Genomic DNA, 23,922 nt, shown 5'->3' on the forward strand with positions numbered 1-23,922 from the left:
TTTCTCAAAAAAAATATTGGAAACAGATGATAAAATGAAAATTTTTATAATAAATGTATTAATTTATTAGTTTTAACTTTTTATTTTAGTGTTGTAATTAAATTTTACATCATTTGAGACAGAAGCTGATATGCAGCAGATTTCTTCTAATAGAAATTATTGTTTGTTCGAAAATTTAAACTTTTAATACTGTTTGAACGCGTTTTATCAATTGTTAATTCTAACTGTGGTTTCTGTAGCTTTTTAGCAGACGATAAAATATTTCGCAACTTTTCCTTGATCAACGGATGTGGGAACTAGGTTCGATTGTACTTGGATAGAAAATAAACAACTGCTGATGTTTATTAAAATTCTGTGTATCTGTCTCCAAAGCATCTACCATTGGATAGATATATTGATTATTATCTCATTATAAAGATTTATTGATTATGATCTAAAGAAAGAAAAAAAAAATACTTTTTCTTCTTTCCTGCTCGTTTGTGAGTGACTGGTACTTTTTGAATGATTATTTCGAGTAATTCTTTCTATTTCATTCGTTATTCTTCTCATTTTTTATGCATAATTTTGCTTTTTCGTGTTTTTTAAAAATATTTTAATTATATTGATTAATTTGTTTAAATTCAATTTCTTCCATGGGATTTTTATCATTATTCAACTTACATAATTTTAATCTTCTTATTTATATAACTGTTACGTTTAGTCATTACATTTGAAGTTAAAATAAATCTTTTTCTTTGTTTACAGAAAAATGGATGTCGAGTATCTTCAATTAATTTTGGAGAAAGTGTTTACAGTTGTTGTTCAGAAATTAACTTGTTTTAAAAACCACATAAATGATGCTTGTGTTGATATGGAACCATGGCTTCTGATCTTCAGTACTGCAGTAGCTACATTTTTGTTTGTCTACTTCAGAAATGTGTGTAGACGTTTATACGGTATGCTATATTTTTATATATGTATATAGTTACATAGATTATTTACAACTTTTCATAATTTCTCTGCTTGATGACTTGTTATGTTGTATCAAACTAAATTTTAATTATTTAGCTATTCTGAATATGGGATATTTAAATACTTTTACTTAAGTGTACCAACTGAAATCACAAGGCACTTAAATTTACCATACTTGTTTAATTTCTTGCCGCTGACTTATTTTGGTGGTAATATTGGTGCAAATATGAATGTGGAGAAATCTTCCCTTTGTTATGATCTAACTCAGATATTTATTCAAAAGCAGGATTAATAAAATTCCAAATTTGAAATATCTTAATAATAATTTGCATAATATCATTATTATTGAATGAGTAACATATTTTAACTAGTACTTATATTGTTGAAAAATTCATCAAAAATTAATTTAAATTTGTACTAAATTCTTGATTAATTTGTTGCATAACAAGATGTTGTTTAAACTAATGATATTAGTATTAATAATTAATTATTGTAGGTAGTTGTTAACATTTAACTTATAAAATAGTATAATTTGACCAATTTTCATCTGATAATAATATTATATAATGTAAGTTCCTAGGATAAAGTTTAAAAAACTAACTTACTTTAAATAAAATTCATCAACAAATAAAAATCTTTTTATTTTGTTTGCTTGAATTTTTCTTACAAAAAGTGATTTTAATTAAAATTATTTTTGTTTCATATTTTTCATTTATTAATTAATTTTTATTTATTTGATATGATAAGACAAATTTATTATTATTATGTTTTTTTTTTTTTTTTATTTATTTTTTTTTTATAATTGAATCTTTTATGCAGAAAGTATTTTAATGGAGTTAAATGTTTTTTTTACCAATTCTGCATAGAATAATTTATTTTTTCTCCTGTTATTATAATTTTTTCTCTCTGTCTGTCATTCCTTTTTCTTACTATTAATTTTTTAAACTTCTTCTGTATATTTTTAGAGGAGGGGCTGAAACAACAAGTTTTATATTTTTTAAGACATCTGCCAATCATCAAGCAAGGTGTTGCAAAAAAATTGAAAGAAACGACAGATGAAATTGAAAAACAGGTGCAAGCTGGCATAGATGTTGTTTATCACCAAAAGTTGCCTAAACAATCCTATAAACCAGTAAGTATTTGAAAAATTTCCGCGAAATTAATCATTCATATTGATTTCTAATGTTGTTTGTATCACAAGAAACAGTAATTTTTACAAGTTCACGTATATAGATCTGTGCATTATTACAATTTAAGCTACATAGCAATATTGCAGTTGAAATATTTCAGTTTAAGTAAAATTTATGCAATTTTGTGAGCAAAACTATGCCTAGTTTTTACTTTTTTAATATTTTCATTTTGTTTTTAAAAATAATTAAAAATTAAATGTACTTTAACATGTTTTCTTTAGATTTGATTACTAAATTATTTAATGAAAGTTCATTCTGTCTATAAATATTTTTTTTTAGAAAATGTTAAAAATAAAGGAAACAGCTTGACAAATAATAAAATACATTTAACCAATATTTTGAGTTTAATGGAAGGAATCAAACCAAAATAGAAGGAATAACTTTTTAAATAAAATCAAATAGGTATCATGCTTTAAATCACACGATTAATTGCCATCATGATTTAAATCACTTGAGTCAAATTATAATGCCTATTTGATATAGTTTGACCTATTAAAATTGTTACTTAAATCACATTATTTTTTTAAAAAAAGAATCATCAATATTCAAAGCAACTGATTTAAAAAAGAAAATTGAGTCTAAAATATTTTTTACATAATATAGTTAAAATTAATTTTCTTTAAGATGTGATTTTTTTTCAGTGTTTAATTTAAACAGTAAGAAAGGGTAATGTAAATTTTTACGAATCAAAATAGATTAAAAATTTTAAAAAATAAGACTAAAAATGGATGAGAGTGGCTTAAACTTTTAAATTATAATCTTTCATTAGGTGTGTATAAAATAATTTGTAGATAATGAACATATTACAAACATAGTCATTTATTTATATTTATTGAAAAAAAAACAATGTTTTTAACACTTTATGTGTGGTTAGTTTACATAAATAATGAAAAAAAATTTGTTCAATTTAGAGTAGCTTGAAATATTTTTTTAAATAATGTTTTACAATCCAAATTAATTTACTCTTCATTGGATATCTAATTCACAAATTGATTCTTCTGTCTGTAAAATTCATTAGAGTAATGAATTTGAATAAAGTTAATTATAACTTTATTTATTTAGTTAATTTTTAATACTTTAATGTGAATTTCAACATTTTACCAACCTATTTCAGCTATAATATTATTTTTAAATAATATTAAGTATTTTTAGTATATTTTATGAAGCAATTTGGTTAATAATTGTAAAAAAAAAAAAAAAAATAACTGAGGTTTAAATTTTAAAAAAATCAGATTTAAATTAAAAGTCTTTTTTTTCTTCTTTTTTCTTTTCTTTAAGAAATCATGATTTTTACCAACTTTTTAAATCAGTTTTGTTATTTAATGTAAGGTGGATGAGCCAGGAGCTAGAGCAGTTGCAATTGTAGTTGTCATGTAAATGTAGAGAAAGATTAAATAACTATTAAAGAGATCAGGCATGTAATGAATCGCTCAAGGTATAACAAATGATTCTATTATATTTGTTTTGTGTTAAGAAAAAAACTTATCCTAACATTATGTTACTGAGAAACTATGTACATGTAAAAATAAAATTTTTGCTATTTGAAATGTAATTTATTACCTTATTGTGTTAATATATTTTTCAATTTATTACCGTATTGTGTTAATATATTTTTCTTCTTGCATTATAGGAAGCTATTATTGATACAATTAAGAAATATTCATCGTATGGACATTATTCATTTAAAGATGGCTATGTATCAGGGACAGTTTACTTGGGAAATGATGCTAAACTAGGAACTCTGATGAAAGATGTTTATGGTTTAACTGCATATACTAACCCTCTACACCCCGATGTATTCCCTGGTTCTCGAATCATGGAAGCTGAAGTTGTTCAGATGGTATCATCTCTTTTCAAAGCTACTGAATCTGTTGGAACAGTGAGTAAATTAAAAACATTTAGTTTTTATTTATTTAACTTTTTTATTATTATTATAATTTTTTTCTATTAAATGATTTTTTCAAAATGATGTACTGTAATTTGAACTGTTTTATAACTATGCATCTATATTTTATTTCCTTAGGTTACAAGTGGAGGAACAGAAAGTATTTTTCTAGTTTGCAAAGCTTACAGAGATTATGCTAAATTTGAAAAAGGGATACGAGATCCAAATATGTAAGTTATTTTAATCTTAATCTGAGCATTTTGTTTTAATATTGACTGTCATAAAATGTTTGCTTAATTTGTGTGTTATTACTTGTGCATGATTGAAAGAGTAAAACACTGTATTTTATAAAAGAAAATTTCTTTACAAGCTTTTATAAAGGGCTTGGGGCAATATGATAATAAGCCACATTTTCAAATCCACAAACATTTTCAAATCCACATTTCAAAACTAACAAAACTCAATGATTTTCATGTAAGTAATAAGTTGTTGCAGAATATTTTGCCATTATGTCATAAAAATTCCAAAAACTTGTAAAGTACTTATCTGAAAACAATACTAAAATGTAAAAAATTCCTTCTTTGAAAAAGAGTAGCTTATCATTATATTGCCCCAGGCTCTTCATATCTAAATAATATTATTAAAGATTAGTGGGAAGTGTTAGAAGCCTTGAGAAATTAAGAATGTTATTTTTATGTAATTAATCCTTATACAATTTTGGGTATTAGTCATATGAAACTAAATTGTCTTATTTTTAAAAAAGTTTATACATTAAAAGTTTTCATTGCATGTGTATTTTTACTCCTTTTTTTTTAACTTTCTTAGTGGTCTATCTATGTTCTTGCTTACATTTTAGCTATATAATTGATCCACAAATGATATCTTAATTTATGATAAATTGTAATTACTTAGAATAATTGAACTTGGAATTAAATAATTTCCATTTTTTCCTTCATTTCTTAATTTTTTAAGGAGAAATTAGATATATTTTGATCATTTTCTGTAATTTTTCTCAAAGTTTATTTGTGATTTTTTTGATGGATTAAATGATTCTTTTCATTATTGTCTAAAGTATCCTTAGTATTATTTAAGCAACTCCTCTATCTTCTTTTTATAACATTTTCTTTCATTATGTTTATTAAGTTTAAGAATAAATTTATCTGTTTTTTTTTGTTTTGTTTTTTAATTTTAAATCTCATGTCTATATCTTTATAGGGTTATTCCCATCACAGCTCATGCAGGCTTTGATAAGGTACAGTTACATTTTTGAAAATTAATATTTTTTTTTTCATTCAATTTTCATTTATTCAGTGGTATAATATATTATTTGCATTTATCCCATGTCTATTAATACCATGTGACTATATTATTCAGCTTGTAGTATTATTTTTTTAGTGTTCAGTTTATAATAGGTGTTATTGTTTGCTCTGAATTTACAGCTATTTCCCCAGTATAAATTATGCTCTGTTTAAACTAATTTTTGTTATAGTTATGCTGTGAAAGGTTTAAAACTTACAAAAATTTATTGAACTAAATTTCACCTTTTAATCCAGACTCTCTGCTTTATTTTGCTTAAAATGATTTCTATTAGCATTATTTTTCAGTGGTGATATAAAATAATTAAGATCAGTTGCACTGAATCTCATATTTCATATCTAAATTAACTTTACAGTTTTTTCCATTTAATTATTATTATTATTTTTGATTCAGCTATATTAAGTTTTTTTTTATTTTCATTTAACTGATATAATATTGAAATTGTAGGGTTTAGGACCAATATTAAATTAGTAAAGACGTTTTTCTAAAATTATACCTTTTTTTACCAAGCTATATATCATTACTAACTTTCAATTAAGCTATATAATGTTATTGCCACATTGTGTATAAATAGTTTTTCTTTTTTAAGGATGGTTTTTATTTATTTATTTTTTTGGAAGATTCGTGAAACATATTTCAAAATATATTGCAAAAGTTCAAATACATAATTAAGATGCATTGTTGAGTTTTTTTCCTGTACACATTTTATACATATTATGCATATAACAAAAAATATCTTGATATTGTTCTTCTTGAAGTTAACTTTATATAATTTTTCTTTATTTTTAGTGAGTAATTTTATAATTTTTGCCCTTTGAAATTAAATGTAGAATATAGATAAAAAGAAAATCCTAATAACATTTATTTAAAAGGGATATAACAACAAATATCAAATATTTTTTAAGGTATAAGCAAAACATTTCCCTTTTTCTGTTTAATAAGTATGTTTGAAATATTAAATATTTTATTTTTAAATATTGAAAATTAAAATTATTTTTTTTAATGTAACTCTATTGTCTATTCAAGTGAATGGAACAAACAAGACTAATTTATTGCCTAAAGCCTTTTTTTTTTTCACTATAGCTTATTGATATATCTACAATCTCTTATTTATTTATTTTTTTAAATGAAACGCTACAGATGCAGATATGAATGTAGTTTATATTGTAGTAATTTTTAATAACTTTTCACTGAAATCTCTGTTGATTCTTTAACTAGAAATGAATTTCAATTTAATATTTTATTTGTAATTTGTGATTGCAGGCTGCTCATATGTTGAAAATCAAAGTGAAGCATGTTCCATTTGATCCTGAAACAACCAAAGTCAACATGAAAGCTATGAAAAAAGCAATAGATAAAAATACAATCATGGTAGGAGTTCATTTTAAACTGATGTTCATTGCACTTTAACTTATGTTTTAGTTTTTTGATGCAATAATTAAAGCATGGCTGTTGATGATGTTTAGATTTTTCTACCATTTGAGTATTAGATGGTTCTGTTCTATTCTTTTTTTCCAATCAAAAGAGAAGTTGTTATAACTTTAACATTACCTAGTTAATGATTATATTACTCCAAATTTCATATTAATTAACTTCTAAAATTATTTACATTTCCTTATTTAAATTATTTTGATATCAACAGTGCACATATGCTGAATGCCAGTTTAAACAGTATGCTGACTTAAATGCAACTTTGTATTCATGCTATTTTGTTATTTTTTTAACACGAGGAACATAACATTAAAAAATGGAAATTGATGAAATCAGAAATTAAGTTAGATATGAGATTACTGATTAGAAGTTTATTAAATACTTGAAACTGAAACCAATTTTTTTTCTTTATATACTGTTATTTAATTTACAACTATTGCGTACTGTCATTATTTTCATATACATAAGGAAAATAAATGAACACCTTAATAACTTTTGATCTAGTCATTGGATTGCTGCTTACTAAGATGCAATCTTAATTGTTTAAGGGCTCACCTTAAATGTGCTCAGACTATAAAGTTGTAAAAAAAGCCACAAAATTGTAAATTCTCTGAATAAACAAACCTTCTTTTGATGGGTTCTTGGCAAGATGAAGGTTAGATGCCTAGAGCATTTGTTAAAATTTTGGACTTCTCATTGCTAATTTTGTAATTAGTGTATTTTGCTGTTTATTTTGAATAATTTAAGCGAATAAAATTTTTTCCGCACAATTCTAAAACTAGTCATTTTAAAACATATAAAAAACTGCACATAGTTGTAAAACTAGTAATTCCATGTAAAGCACGTGTTTTTAAATTAATTGTTCTTTTTCATTCTTTGATTTTACAGTGAACAAAAAAAAAATTTCAGGCACGCAATTATATTTTGAATGAAATTATCTTTCGATAAATAAGTTTCACAATTGAATGCAATATTTTTTTCAATTCCAAAAATAGCAAGGTAGATAAAAAGTAAAATTAACATTATGGGGGTCAGCCGCTTTCCTAACTAAACTTTTCAGATCATATTTTTCAGATGGTCAAGAACTGTACCTAATTTTGTGGCCCAAAATATTATTGGCTGCAGGGCCGGATTAACCTATAGGCACACTAGGCACGTGCCTAGGGCCTACGAAATTCAGGGGCCTAAGAAAAACTTGGGAGAAAGAAATTTGTTGACAAAAATAATTTAGCTTTAAAAACAACAAGTGTATTTTGCACAACATTATGAAGATACAAATAAAAATATAATATTTTTCGGTAATAAATTATTTTGCAGAATTTTATGATCTAATATATTACTTTTTTGCGATTTTTGGATTCAACGAAATCTTGTATTATGCTGTCGAATTCCAAACTACGCAAAATGTCGTATTCAATAGACATAAGTGCGAGCGATGCCAAACGACCTTGATTCATTGTTGAACGCAAATAATTTTGATCTGGAGAAAGATCTTTCTGCATTTGATCCAAGAATCGACAGATATATTCTTAATGCAATGTGAACGTTAGGAAAAATATTCACAAGTTTATCTTTAATTTCGATAGTTATTAAAGATAAACTTGTTTATCTTTAATAACTATCGAAATTAAATTGATCTTAAAGTTCGATAAACAAATTTGTAAATTAAAATCTATATTAATAAAAATGTAAAAAAAAAAATTTGCAAGAAAATTTTAGCATATATTTTGAAAAGAGGGGAGGAGGGGAGGGCCCCTAAAACGGCTATGCCTAGGACCTACGAAGGGTATAATCCGGCTCTGATTGGCTGTCAGTAATTATCATCTTTAAGGTAATTCTTCGCACCATTGAAATTACATTAGTAAATGGAAATCCGATTATCCCTAGATCAGCTATTATGAAGGGGTTCTGTTTTTATTTTGTGCACTCTATTTCTGAAAATTAGATGCCTTAAATTACATGTGCTGTATTTCCGTAAATTAGACTTGAGGTCTAATATAAGTGAAATCTGATTATTTCTCATATTAATTGATTGTTTTTAATTTTAAAGCTTGTTGGATCAGCTCCTGCTTTTCCTCATGGAAGCATAGATCCTATTGAAGCTATTGGACAGGTAAAGTCAACCATTTCATTTCTCCACTCTTTTATTATTTCTATTTATGGCATTTAAAAAGAAATTAAATAATGTTTGAATTGTTAAGAATTTTGTCAGAGATTAATATTTTTTAGTTTTTGCTCAAGTTTAAAAAATAAGCAAATTATTGCAAAAAAAATTAAAAAATAATAGTTTGAAAATGGCTTGAATCCTACTTTGTCAAAATTTTTATTATCATACTGTACTAAAAAAAATAGTATACTAATAGTATAAAATATCTTGAACTTCAATATCTCGAAAACCTTGTTATGTCAAAAAAATATTTTTCTTCTTGGCATTACACATCCACCCAATGTTAATTTGAATTCCTATGTTGAAGGGTTTCTTCTCAAAACCTTGCTATTTTGAATTTTTTTTTTGAAATAGAAAATAAATTTTCTCACAAAAATCACAATGTAAGTTCATTATAAACCAATTATTTTCTGTTTAATTCATTATTATTTTTGTCTTACTTTTAAAGATAAAATTATCATTGTTGTATTTAGGCTTATGGTCAACTATCATTGCATACTTATTTGATCATAGTTATTCTTATGTTTCATGATTTTACTTTTTAGAGTAATATTTTAGAATATATTTTTCTACCTATTAGAACATATTTAGGTTTGAACTTATTATCTCGAAAACTTGCGATTTTGAAATTTTTTTAAAGTTCCTTCAACTTTGAGATTTTGAAAGTATATGATTTATTATAATGTATATGGTTTGGTATAATGTATGAAGATCAAAAAGAGAAAAACAGTTTATGTTCATTTTCCACGAAACTGATGATTTGATCGCCATCTGTTGCATTTTGAGGATTACTAAGTTTGAGCAGTCAATAACGTGGAAAATCCATTTTCTCTCCCAGAGTTATTACACAGTGAAGATTAGCCATGTTGTGGAAAATGGGTTCCGGTCTGTGAGCTTTTCTTAGAATCAGTTTTCATTGACATATACCATTTTGCTCACTTTGTCTTCATGTGTTTTCGTATTTCAAAAAATTAATATTTGATAAATGTTTATTGTTTTGTATTAATATGTTCATGGAACTATTTAATTTAGTTCAGTGTAATTATTTTCTAGTTAGGTTACAAGAAATCTATTCCTGTTCACGTGGATGCTTGTTTAGGAGGATTTTTAATACCTTTTATGGAACAAGCTGGTTTCAAAATACCTGCATTTGACTTCTCTGTTCGTGGAGTTACAAGCATTTCCTGTGATACGCATAAAGTAATATACTAGTGTCAAACTTAATATTTATCATCCTAATAACTAGTATATATTTAATTTTTAATCTGTGCAACTAATTTGTTTCTTATTTGTATTCATTGTTACTTATTTTAGGTTATCTGATAAGTATTCAATATTTAAATTTTTATTAGAAAATATATTTACTTTCAGTTAACATATTTTGACTCATCTCTTATGTGGTGTAACAGAAAAAAAACATTTAGATTGTCTGCATTGGAGTACAGAATTACAGAATGTTGCAGGATAATGGGAAAATTTGAAGTAACATACATAATTTTCACAAATATAAACAGGAAAAATATTTTTTATGGGAATATGTATTTTATGTTTTCATTACAGAATATTACCAACTGTTTCTTTGTACAGAAAGCATTTAGAAAGATGAACTCCCTCTTGGTATTAACATTTAATGGTCTGTTATAAAAACTTCCAAATGCTTGATGCAGCACACATTAGTGAATTAAAGTGCTCAGTCTTATAGTTTAGTTTATGGATAGTTGCAGGAAAGGTGAGCATTGCTTTTAAGATGTTCAAAAAGGAAAAAAATCACCCAAACTAAGATCAGAACATTGGGTAAAGTGAGATAACTTCGAAACACTCCCCATCACTCAATTTCTATATGATTACTAAAAGGCAGTGGATTCTGACAACTGCACATTGGTTCCCGAGAACTGTTGACTCTATAGCATTGTCAACTCTTCAATTTGCTGTGCTACATAGTACTAATTTATGACAAACAGCTTTGTCATTTTCACATATTTTATATTACTATGCTTATGGATGATAAAGTTTATCCTCCTTCCTTTGGATCAATAATAATTATTAGTTTCAAAAATTTTGTTTTTTTCCTGAAGAGTCATTTAAATAATTTATTTTCTACATTAGTAGTACCTTATAAAATAAAATCGTTTTCAACAAATTTAGATTGTTGAATAAAGAAGAAAATGATCTGGAGCAAAATTTGTACAGTTTATTTATTTTTTATTCCAAATAATTAATAAGTTCAATTATTCTTTATAATTTGATTTAAACCATAATGTTACAACAAAAGAAAACTAATAAAATTTGTAAACTTATCTTTATTATTAAAAGTTACTCATCATTAAAATTTCATTCATTCTTATATGTTTTAACTTATGTATTTAAGTATACAAGTTAAATACATAAATCTTTATTTTTTCAATTTTGGTATACATTTGTGAACAGTTGTTACTACTTTTTATGTACTGGTGGTCCCAGAACAGGTAATTCAATGAGCACTGTAGATTTTTTTTAATTAAACACCCATTGGCTCACTTACAACTGCTTTTGACAAGAGATGACGATCATTCACTGAGCACTGCTACAATCACTGGACATGTTTACAAAAGTTATTTTCTTATCAGATTTCAAAGCCACCCTTCAATCCACTGGCTTGCAAAGTACTATTTCATTCTCAAACAATGATAAATGACTCAATGGGCTCCTACCCTCTTTGGAGTACAGGGTAATGCCTAGGTCATGGTAGCCATATAACTAGGTCATTGTTTTTTCAAACATAACATTCCGTGAAGTTATTTTTCAGAAAGTCCTCAAATACTCCTTTTTCTAAGAACTCACAGTGAGAAATAATAAGAACTCTGTCATAATGTTCCATTTTATATTTGCCCAAGACTGCCTATGTAAGCATCTCCAAAGTATTAATGTCACTCATGACTCTCTTTGCTCCTTATAGAAGATATAATACAATGTAACCGTCGTTGAACAGCTGACCCAATTTTAAGTTTACAGCTACCAATGTTCAAATCTGTAGCCTTGTCATTTTGAACCCAATCCAGAAGGCAAGGGAACTCCTGGAGGAAGTATTGAGAGAAATTTGCCTTTGCGGAGAACTTTTTTTGTGGAACAAAACCACATTTCCATTACATGGAGAGTAAAACCTTCCACGGTTAGCCTAATGGCAAAGGGATTCTAACCCATGATCCATCTACCACTGAGGATATTTTACGTCGGCATTGTGGTCCTTGCGAGCCGGAAGCAGAATTCGTATTGACCAGCCATATTTGGGATTCGAACCCGGTTCACTTCATTGGAAGGTGAACGCTCTATCCCCTGAGCCACTGCAGCTCTTAAGAAAGATATAGACATCTAATGCACTTGCCGAGCTCTTCCTCATATTTCGAATTTGAGAGAACAACTCTGCTGTGCAAATGAAAAATCAATGTAAATACCTCACAGTAGATTTCGTGGCTTGACATCTATTTTCTTTCTATTGCTTCTAATGCTGTGAACACTGAAATAGAATTTTAAAAAACTGATAAAACAATATTTAATTAAGAAGAAAATCTTTTGCAATAAGAAGCTTATCATACAGAAGTGCCAAATATATGAAAATCTCAATTTTGAATTTGTTCTCACATACGTTGATTTTTCTTTTGTCTTTTACTGTGCGGTTGTTCCAAACATGTCCTGAGTTTATAGACATACTGTTGCCAGGTCTCTCATTTTTTATTAGGATTTTTATTTAATATTCAATTGTCTTATATCATGCCATAAGAAGCTCATGCCTTAATATTTCATTACTTATTTCAGTATGGCTATGCTCCTAAAGGTACTTCTGTTATTCTTTACAAAGAAAAGAAATATAGACACCATCAATTCTCTGTCCAACCTAATTGGCCTGGTGGAATTTATGGCACACCTAACTTGTCAGGTACTTTTTCAGTTTTTTATTCTTATTAGTATTAGTGCTGTTTGGGTTTTGAAAACTGTACCTGCAAGAACCATATTTAATCTTCTAATGTTTTTGCTGAGAAACTAATTCAGGACTCAAAGTTGTCCTTAATTTCCTTATAAAAAAGAGAGTTTCCTTAAATGTCCTTAATTATTAAAAATTTCAATAAATGTCCTGATATTTTTGTATTTTCCAAATTTTTGTTATTAGTATTCCAAGTTAACAGCAAAAATAAATATTATCCACTTGAAAAAAAAATTGCAGAAATTTCAAATTCAGAAATTTTGTTATATGCCATGAAATAAAGTATATAACAAAATGAACGCCTAAGTTTTTATTGCATGTCAAGTATGGTACTAGTTTACTTCCATTGTTAGAGACCTTTGACTTGATGGTATTGAACATTCAATGTGGGAGAGATATAAAAAAAGTTCTAATCTCTCTTTTCTCCCTCTATCATACTCTACTGATTTTTATGAGAGAATCCTCGAATTTCGCGACTATTTAACGATTCTCCGTATTTATGTTATTTTTTCACACTTTTTTTATATATGTAAAAAAAAATCTGAGTTTTCTTAAAAATGTTTCTTTTTTTACTTAAGTGCAGAAACTACTAAAACTATTACCAATTGTGTATCTGCGAATCCGTGTTGGTCTCCTAGAAATTGCTCCCATTAGATAATCATCGTCCTTAAATTTGGAGACAATTTAGTCCTTAATTTTCATATTCTGGACTTCCAGCCCTGCAAATTTGGAAGAAAAAAATTCTTTCCTGATACACTGTTTTTGTATCAAACAATATGAAGAAAAAAAACAGTTAAATATATACAAAAGAAAACAGGTAGAGTTGATACCTTCTATGTGCCACAATATTCGTAGTACTAAACCATAAATCTACATGATGTTACGAAAATTTGTGGCACCCAGCTATGGCAACAAATTTTTTCACAGTTTTTAACATTTCGATTCTTTAATATGATGTGATTACGACATGCACAATTTTTCATAATGCAAGAATCATGCAACAATATAATTTTTTACTTCAAAATTAAAAAGATTATTACTGTGTCAATTTTTTTTTTCTGCACAGCCCATTTTTTTTTAAATTTGGCCCCAGTGTACTTTTAAATTTATATACCAAAAGTTCATATCAGCTGAGCAAAAATTTCTTTTGTAAGCAGATTTAACAAAACACATAACATGGTAGTTGGATCCTTTTTTATTGAATAATTTAACTTTAAATATGTCAATGAAATGATATGATTTTGTTATTTTTAATGCAGAATATCTTATAGTCTTTGGATTTATAGAAATTTTTATCAATCAGGCTTCCCAAAATAATGTTGAAAAAAATTACCCAATTTTAATTGAAATTAAAATATTATATTTTGAAGATAAATTTCTTCTTTTTATTTCATAAATATATAAATTAATTCTAAAAAATCTTAAAACCTTATTCATTAATTAATGCTTTTTATTTTCGAAAAAGACGCGATGGTAATTTTTAAATATATTTCGTAGGAAGCCGTTCAGGTGGACTAATCGCAACATGCTGGGCATCTCTTTTATATCACGGAGAAGAAAATTACATTGAATGCACAAGGAAGATAATGTCTGTTGCTAAATACATTGAAAAAGGGTATTTTTTTTTTCTCTTTACTCTGTTTAGTTGTTTTCAAATTGGCATCGGTTCTTTAAAAAAAAACTGTAAAACAAAATTATAATATTTTTAGAGCATCATTATAACATTCAAAATATCTTAGAATAATTGCTTTCTAGAGCAGATTTCTGATAATGCATTTATTTATTTACTTTTGATTGTCATTCAAATGCATAATTGTGGTTGAAATCTAATTATTTTGTTTATTAAATATTGCATCATGTATTCTTTTTTTCTCCTTTCTAAAGTTTGAACAAGATTTTTGGTTTTCAACAAATATACTTTAAAAATTGGAATGTTAAATGCAAGTTTTTCTCTGAAATTAATGTTACTTAAATCCTAAATTTTATTATTTAACTATCTCTTTTATTTGATTTTTAGAAGAAGAACCAAGTGTATCCAGTGTATATTTTACCTTGAATGACCGAAATTGGTGATTGTCAACTTTCACCGGTGAATGTCAACAATCACATAGTCACTTTAGTAAATGTCCGAAATATCCATTTTGATATTAATTTATTCGTTGATATTATTATATTTATTCAATATTTTAATATCTGCTGAGGATAGATTAGGAAAAACATCTGTGTTCGGAGTACCGGAATGTGGCACTTAACTAGACCTAGTATATATTTCAGACTTTCACCAAAGCGACTATGTGATTGTCAGCGACCACCAATTTTGGCCATTCACAGTAACATATATATTGTGTTCTATATAGATCTGTGATAAGCTGTTCTCAACATTGCTGAGAACCATAACTCAAATTCAACTGCTAAAGCAACCATGCAACTATTTTTCATAGTTTATTAAATATCGGGTTGAGTAAAAAGTTTTCCGCCAAGGGGAGATACCTCCGTGCCAGCAGCAGCCATTCCCGTGGTAGTAAACCTTTTCTGAAACGGGCTTTTGCATTTTAAGGCTGAAAGTTGGAACTACACAACTGTGTAATTTGTTTGTCAAAACTTTATCATCTTGTGCACCAAAAAAGTGTTTAAAATGGAGGTATCACGTAAGCGGATCAGAACGATCATGTACTATGAGTTCCGAAATAAACTCTGTGTAACTGAATGCCACAAGAAAATGTGTGAAAGTTTAGGTTTCAATACTGTTTCTTATGATACAGTAAAAGTTTGGTTTCGAAAGTTTAATAGTGGGAATTTCAACATTGAAGATGAACCACGTTCTGGCCGCCCTATTGAGGTTGATTGTGACCAATTAAAGCAAATTATTGATCAAGACAAAAATGTTTCAACACGAACCATTGCGTTAGTGCTTGATGTTTGCCAAAAGACAATAGTAAATGCCCTCAAACGCATAAATCTAACATTTAAGTTTAACAGCTGGGTGCCTCACAAATTGACTGCTGAAGACAAGAGCAAAAGAAAAGCGGCTTATTTGGTTCTGCTCAGAGATCAAAGAAAACATTCTGGGCAGAATTGTGACCTGTGATGAAAAATGGGTATACTACAACAATACTAGCCGTAAATGAGGGTGGTCAGCACCCGGGGCATCAGCAGGTTCGGTTGCAAGACGAACGCTAACTAACAGGAAGGTCCTTCTATGTATCTGGTGGGATTGTCGTGGAATTATCTACAAGGAGTACCCGAAAAGCGGGCAGGCTATCAACAGTACAATATACAGCAATATGCTAATCGAAGTTAGCGATGTCATTCACGAAAAACGAAAAAACGAGTTCAGAAGAAAGGTGGTTCTAATTCATCAAGATAACGCCCGGCCACATGTCAGTGCAATGACCGGCTGGACCTTCTACGTGCTGGAGTGGGATTTGATGCAACATCCACCATACAGCCCAGACATGGCGCCTTCAGATTACTATCTGTTTTCACATCTGCAGCTGCATCTTGATGGCACAATCTTCCGTTCAAATGACGAGGTCATAAATGAGGTTGATTGCTTTCTGGTCTCGCGCACCCCCCAGTTCTTCACACAAGGGATTGAAAAGTTGCCAAAACGTTGGCAGACTATTGTTGATTTGAATGGAGATTACAATCCTCATTAGGTTTGCTGATTTTCTATGTATTTATCATTTTACAAGATTGTTTTTTTTTTTTGGTGGAAAACTTTTTACTCAACCCGATATTTAGCGTTTCTTAAAATACAAACTAAATTTTCTTTTGTGAAATAAGATAAACCAGGCAAAAATAAATTTTTATGTTTGAAGGGTTATCAATAGAGTAAAATTACGTAATACTAACTGCATGATACTTACATAATGATATGGGCATAATAATTTCATTTAAAAAAAAATAAACAATTTGATTTTTCTTATTTCTTTTCTTTCTTATTAACATTTTTTATAAACACTGAGAGCATTAATATTGCATTCAAAATGTTAGAAAAATTACTTTCTAGAACAGATTTTTGATCAAAATAATTATATATGTTACCATGAATGACTGATACCAAGAGAATGCGACTCTCACCGGTGAATGTCAACAATTACATAGTTGCTTTGGTGAATGTCCGAAATATTTATTATATATGATTTTAATTTTGATTTATTCGCTGATATTATTATAATTATTTGATATTTTAATATCTGCTGAGGACAGATTAGGATAAACATCAGTATTCGAAGTATCGTTTAAATGCATACAGGACAGTGGCATTTGACCTTAAAAAAAACATTGATATAGGTCATCCCGGGCAAATGTATACCTCGTAGTGGCACATAACTAGACCAAGTATATATCTCGGACATTCAGCAAAACACCATGTGACTGTCAACATTCACCAGTGGAAATATATATTGGAAGTGGTGGAAATATACCAGAGGAAGTATATATACAATAATTAGAAATTTCAGTCATTCACAGTAATATATATATACTTTTGAATGTTTTATAAGTGTTTTGAATTTGGTGAAATTGGAAAATTTGAATTGTAATTTAATTCATAATACTGAGTGTCTCAAATATACCCAATGCTTTGAAAAATCATTTTAATAAGAATTACAAAGAATAGAAATATACGATTTGTTGCATTTTGTAACCAGAATATATATCCTCACCATGTTTCATAATTATTTACAAATTTCCTCAACCCAAATATTGTTGCTGAATGGTAAAAACTGCAAAACAATGTTTTCTGCTGAATTTCAGACTATTCTGACTAGAAATGTTGCATGAATATATGTTGGTTTTGTGCTTAGAGTGTGACATGTTATTCGCTAATGATTGTTATTTTGAAATCATTGTTAGTTTTAAAGTTTTTCTGAAGTGACAATGCCATCTTCTGATGAAATTAGTATGTAATTTTTAAGTTAGGGATGAATAAATATTTAGTTTTCTAAACAGAATGCACCAAACTATACAATTTTATATATTTCCTTTTTTCTTGGTCAATTTTTCAAACCGTTAATAATTTTTAGGACGCCCTGTCACTGATTTGAAAGTATTTTATTTTTAGGTCTTATTGCAATGACATTATTTATGTAACATATCAATATGAATTGTGAGAATTCGAGTTCAATTAATAAAAATATTTATTTATTTGTAATTTTAAAAAGTATATCCTCCTTTTTCAGCACCACCTTTCATACAGCCTGTATTGGGCCTTACTTTGCTAATCAGAATAATGTTATTTTAAACCTCTCCGTTTTTGGATTTCCAAATTCGAAATTTCCATTATATAGTTATATCTTTTGGGATATTATTTATCCATTTCTTTTGAGGTCTTATTCTGAGTCATTGGTTTTCAATTTATGATTTTTTCAAACACTTATTTTTGTTCATTCTTCCTAAATGGCCTAGCCAGGCCAAGCATCTCGACTTTAGGAATCAAATTGGGGTTAAAGTCCTAGTGGATCCTATATTTCTTAAATATTTCTTTTTAATTCTAAAAAACATCCTTTATTACTGAAAATTTTTTTTCCCTATGAGCTGCACAATCAGTTTTCCCGATGAGCAGACCTAGTGCGTTCTCCAGAAGTGGTATCCTCTCTTTCAGGACCACCACAATGGGTGAGATACCGTTGGCCATGTTAATTTGGACGTCTAGTTTCTGCCACACTAGATGGCAGCACCGAGACTCTAATTGGATGCTAAAGTGCACTAGAAATTTAATTTTGCCGGAAATGCCAAGAGCCAATAAGGCACTCCAGGAATCTTTTACATGCCGCATAATCATACGACATGGCCGCTGAGGATTTTCTGCATCCCGAAAATCCGAAGTCTGGACCGGGGATCGAACCCGCAGATTTGGGCTCTGGAGGCCAACGACAAACCAACTGCGCCACCCAGCCACTTATTACTGAAATAGTCATATAAATCCTATTTTTACAAAAATATTGATATTTTAAATAGTTTTTAACAGGTCTAAGGTCAGCTTAATCAACAATTGAAAGCAGATTTTTTAGCCTAAGCAAAACAGTTTTATATTTTCTTTTAAAGAAATTGCCTTTTTAGAAATATCGGCGGATATTTACATCTCTCAAAAAATGATTCAATTTTATAAGCATGCATATGCTAAATACAAAGTCCTAAAAACTTCGAATGAAGGGGAAATGTACCTCAAGCAAAACCTGACAAACTTTCTACTCTAACAGAAAGAGTATCGAGCGCTCAATTACTGATTGATGAAGGCAACCATTATCTCATAACTGAAATTAAATGTAAATTAATGTAAGAAATAGACGCAGCTCAAGCTCACGCAAATAGTTGATTACTGCCTGGCCACATAAAGTTAAAAATTGCCAAAAGAAGTGTTTCCTAAAGAAATAATTTAAAAATAGATTTAATTGTTTATTTTCAAAATTATAATTTCATTTTAATCCAATATTGGAAAAGAAAATTTTAATATTAGTATTATATTATTAAAATCCTTGTAACTTTGTTGATAAAATTAATACTTGTGGTAAGATATTAATTAAGGTGAGTTTTTAATTATGTAATGATTATGATCATGTTAAAAAAAATATGCATCAAGTAATATTTTTAGTTTTCTTTTATATTTTCTAAAAAAACCTGTATTTTTTAAAATTATTGCTTCATTCTCTGATTAAATGATGTTTTTCTGTTTGAAAATCTTTAGTCGTCTATCTCTTTAGTCTTTACTATATATACCCTATAAGTGTTATATAAATTTTCAACTTAATTTCTTTAGAAATGAGTTTGCTCGTGAATAAGTACTGGTACTGGTGTAAATATAATAGCTTCTATTTCCTCTATTAATCTTCATGCTAGTTTCTTTTGAAAACTATCATTGAGTTACAAGTGTATACCATTGAAAAAAAAACTGAATTTTTTTTTCAGAGTTATACACTTTTAACTTAAATTATTTTTCTTATTGTTTTTTTTTTTTTTTAAAGTTCTTTTTCTCGTATTCATTAAATTTTGTTACTTCAATAATACTGACTGATTTCTTATGTTCACTTTGAAATAAAATGTCTAGGTTGAGAAAAATAGAAGGAATACACATCGTTGGTAAACCAGATGTGTCTGTCATAGCAATTGGATCCGAAGTCTTTGATGTCTACCGTTTGACAAGCTCTTTAACAGAGAAAGGTTGGAACTTAAATGTGCTCCAGTACCCATCAGCATTTCATATTTGCCTCACAATGCAACATACCTATGAAGGTGTGGCTGATAGATTTTTGTCGGATGTGGAAGAATGCACTAAAGATATATTGAAGACCCCTGGTGTTCCTACCTCTGGAAGAGTGAGTACTAAATAGATATTTGAGCATTCAGTCCTTAACCCTTTCGTACCTACTCTCACATACGTACAAACATGAAGAGCATTTATGCGCTTTCTCGCTCATCCCCAGCTAACGTATATCTGGAGTACTGTTCTGGGACATTTAAAAATCTGTAATTTAGGCACAAAATCGCATTTTATGTCCATAAGATTTAAAAGACATATAGATTAGACTTTTCAATCAAAATGAGAGCCGTATGACTCTCATGTGGTTTTTGAATATACTGTAAAGCTTCTTGGGAGTGACCACTCTCCGTTCCACAGTAAAATGGTCGTTGATGGAGCTGGGTTGTTCTTAGAGGTTACCATCATTGACCTCAAAATTATTATCGAAGGTACATGATTTTTTGCAAACGATTTTAGTTTTAGTCAGTGTTGTTTTCTTGGTTGCGGAAATGCCACTTCTGTTAGCGTCCTAAAAAAACTGATCTATGAATAAAGCTTAGCGTCTATAAAAATGATCCTAATTGATATAATTATGTGTATAAACAAATTTACTAATTATGAATGATAAAGCTATTTTAAATAAATAAACAATTCTGTTTTTTGTTTAAGTTTGCTTTTAATTTTATATCATCAAAATTAGTTAGCTTTAAAGAATGAGAAGAGGTTTGTTTGTTTGAGATGCTTTTTTTTTCATAAAATGACTTTATTTTAAAATTTAACTTTCAATTCTAAAAGTTAATCATTGATAGCATCATTTTTAGTGCACTCTGAGTGCAACATGAGATTGTATCGTCAAAAAGAGGTATCTAAATATTTTGAATATATTAATTATTCTTTTAATTATTGAATTATTAATTTTTGAATTATTAATTTTTAATAATTAATTTTTGAATATATTAATTATTGAATATTTTGAATAATTAATTTTTGAATATATTAATTATTGAATATTTTGAATAATTAATTTTTGAATATACTAATTATTGAATATTTTGAATAATTAATTTTTGAATATATTAATTATTGAATATTTTGAATAATTAATGTATAGAGTCTCATACAAATATTTTGAATACATTCAATCTATTCATTTGTTTCGTTAAATTTTTTGTTTGACATTTTTTCGTGTTTCCTTAATTGATCTTTTCCATATTTGGTGCAGATGTTTGCCCAGTTGCTCGGAAAGGTTTTAATGTTCTCTCTTTTAGGTTTGCCTCAACACAAAATCTATGGAAAAAATTCCATGCCTCCTAAAAGTGTTCGTAAACAGTGGTGGTATTTCCTGGAGGTTTCACTGTTCTAAACATGAGGGGAAAAATATGTTTTGAAATCACATGCTTTATGATGGCTCTTTGAAATGAGCATGTGATATATGTTTATAGTAAATAGGAGAGATTTAATTTTTGCTAGAGCATTGTGTAATAGTTAGGTCTTGTAGACATCACATTTTTCTGCTTTTACCAATACAATGTTAAAACATCAAAACTTTTTAACTGAACTAACTCATAATCACTCCAATAAATCACGTTTAAACAACAAAAAACTTAAATGAATAAAGTATGTAAATAAAATGTACTGCTGGTATCTGTCATTTATCTACTTTACAGTACATTATTAAAGAACATGTTTGTAATTTGGTAATTTCACGTAATTAAGCTTAGCAACAAAAAACTGACCTTGTACACTCACAAAAGGCACTCCTAGACTACAGGGATAAGCACGCCTTTTTATATTCAATATTGCTATGCTCCTAAATTACATAGTTATGTTTTTGTTAAAATAATAATGGTTTCCAAGATATTACTGAAATGAATTTCTTTATTCAGAAAGTCATGATGACAATAATCATCACTGATCTCATGTTTCAATATTAATTAATAAAAGAAAGAAAGTTTTTTACAATTTTATGCATTTTTTCTGTGTCACTTTAGACTTAAATTGGTATTATCACCTTTGTAAATAAACTTATGTAAATTTATATTGTGTTTCTTTGTAGGCTGCTATATATGGCATGGCACAGCAAATTCCTGATCGTTCTTTAGTGTCTGAAATCACTTGGGCTTATTTGGATGCCTGTTATAGCACTATGTCTGTTGAAAAAACTACAAAACATGTTCAGAATGGCAATGTTACTCACTAACTTTCATTGTGCAAAAAACAGTGCTCATAATATTTTTTGAAATCTCTCCTACACAGATCTCTCTGCCATGCTTCATCATATGAACTTCATATTTTGTTACGCCTTTTTGTAACGTGAATTGTGCAGTTATATGTACACAAATACAATATTATGTAAAATATAGTTTTTGAACTGTTTTTGTGCATTGCACCTAGCTGATTAGTAGATTTTTTTTATTTCTAGTCTCCTGAATCTTTGTTTTGTTAAATGATAAGTGAAATCGTATGTTCAATATTGTATTGAATTGTATAATGTATGAAAAATATAATTAAAGTGCCTAATAAATACCATTTTTTTTTCAATTGCAATATTATTTAATATGTAATATACCATAATATGTAATAAACCATAATTTTTTTTTTCAATTGTAAACATTATTATCATTAAACAGATGTTTAAACAATAGCATGAATGAAAACATGATAGAAATGATAAATTTATTATTCAACTATTCGCTACAGTATTCTCGTAATTTCAAAGCAAATATAAAATGCATGTGTTAAGTGCTAACGCATTTTGTCATATGTTTTCTTTATTTATAAAAACTGACATATATTTGTGATTTAAGTTAATCAATTTTATTTCAATGTAGATTTAGTTTAGTCATTATTTATTTATTGTTTTGAATATATATTATAGTTGTTGTTTTTTTGCCCTTAAGAAATACTCTAAATAAAGCATTATCTTTCATTTTTTAACATAACTAAAAAAAAACATGTAAGCTCAAGAAATAATTCTAATTTGTATCTTGAATATGAATAGAGAGCATTCTACTTCGTGATATATTTCTTTAATGATCATAATTACAAGTTTTTGATTTATACTATGTTGTAAATAAATTTTTTGAAACCATTGTAAATGATAAACAACTTATTAATATGGTTGTAAGCTTTATTTAATTTTCATAATTAATTCTTTAAGATGCCCAATATCCTCCGTAGATTGCAGGGAAGATTTCTTTTTATTGGTGCCTGTGCTTTCATTCATATTTTATGTCCCCATACCTGAAAATGCAAATTTCACCTCAAAATATACTTATTTACAAAATATTTGGCACAAAGTCTTTTGTATGATCTATTTAATATTTGTCTTAAAGTATTATTAAATACTAAAAGAAATGCTTATGATATGTAGTTAAAGACCATTTTGAAAGTTGTGGTTTTGGTGGTTCATTTTCTAGGTTTTGAAGCATACATCATAGTAAGTTTGTAATATACTGATATTTTATTTCTCATTCGCTGTATGTTTTATTATACATGATCAATAATTAATTATTATTATTAATAATATATTGTTATCATTAATAACATATTATTAATAATAGTTTTTAATTAATAATAATAAATGAGATCTAAATTAATTCTAAAATTATTGAATTCTTCAACCCTATTGAATTATATAAAACTGAAAGACCTGATGAAAATACTTTTGAATCTTATGATTAAAAAATTGGTTAATCCATTATAAATTACGGCACTTTTATATACGTCACACTAGAGCTGCATAATGGGCTATTGGCGACAGTCTGGGAAACATCCCTC

The 23,922-nt window shown here is 27.8% G+C and overlaps 1 protein-coding gene across 2 annotated transcripts; it reads left to right on the forward strand.

Annotated features, from left to right (window-relative positions):
- The first annotated feature begins 165 nt into the window (after positions 1–165).
- On the forward strand, positions 166–22,683 carry Sply (Sphingosine-1-phosphate lyase). 2 transcript variants are annotated; one of them, XM_016073646.3, is made up of 13 exons: positions 166–514; positions 745–935; positions 1,917–2,083; positions 3,772–4,020; positions 4,165–4,256; positions 5,242–5,278; positions 6,607–6,714; positions 8,825–8,887; positions 9,995–10,141; positions 12,734–12,854; positions 14,397–14,514; positions 19,951–20,218; positions 22,199–22,683. In XM_016073646.3, the coding sequence occupies exons 2-13, from the start codon at positions 749–751 to the stop codon at positions 22,340–22,342; spliced, it is 1,701 nt and encodes a 566-aa protein (XP_015929132.1). In that variant the 5' UTR covers positions 166–514; positions 745–748; the 3' UTR covers positions 22,343–22,683. The 2 variants fall into 2 exon arrangements, with proteins under 2 accessions (XP_015929132.1, XP_015929133.1); XM_016073647.3 differs by having other exon boundaries at positions 189–479.
- Positions 22,684–23,922: the final 1,239 nt, after the last annotated feature.

The sequence above is a fragment of the Parasteatoda tepidariorum genome, chromosome 2, assembly GCF_982258835.1.
Source record: "Parasteatoda tepidariorum strain Cologne lab strain chromosome 2, Ptep-v5.0, whole genome shotgun sequence".
In the NCBI taxonomy this organism is placed as follows: domain Eukaryota; kingdom Metazoa; phylum Arthropoda; class Arachnida; order Araneae; family Theridiidae; genus Parasteatoda; species Parasteatoda tepidariorum.

What these genes read in the sequence shown, in the direction of transcription:
- Sply (XM_016073646.3), top strand. Translation starts at nt 749, where the DNA reads ATGGATGTCGAGTATCTTCAATTAATTTTGGAGAAAGTGTTTACAGTT. An exon ending in CTAAACAATCCTATAAACCA is followed by an intron (nt 2,084 to 3,771) that starts GTAAGTATTTGA and finishes CTTGCATTATAG; the next exon opens with GAAGCTATTATTGATACAAT. An exon ending in GCTAAATACATTGAAAAAGG is followed by an intron (nt 14,515 to 19,950) that starts GTATTTTTTTTT and finishes TAAAATGTCTAG; the next exon opens with GTTGAGAAAAATAGAAGGAA.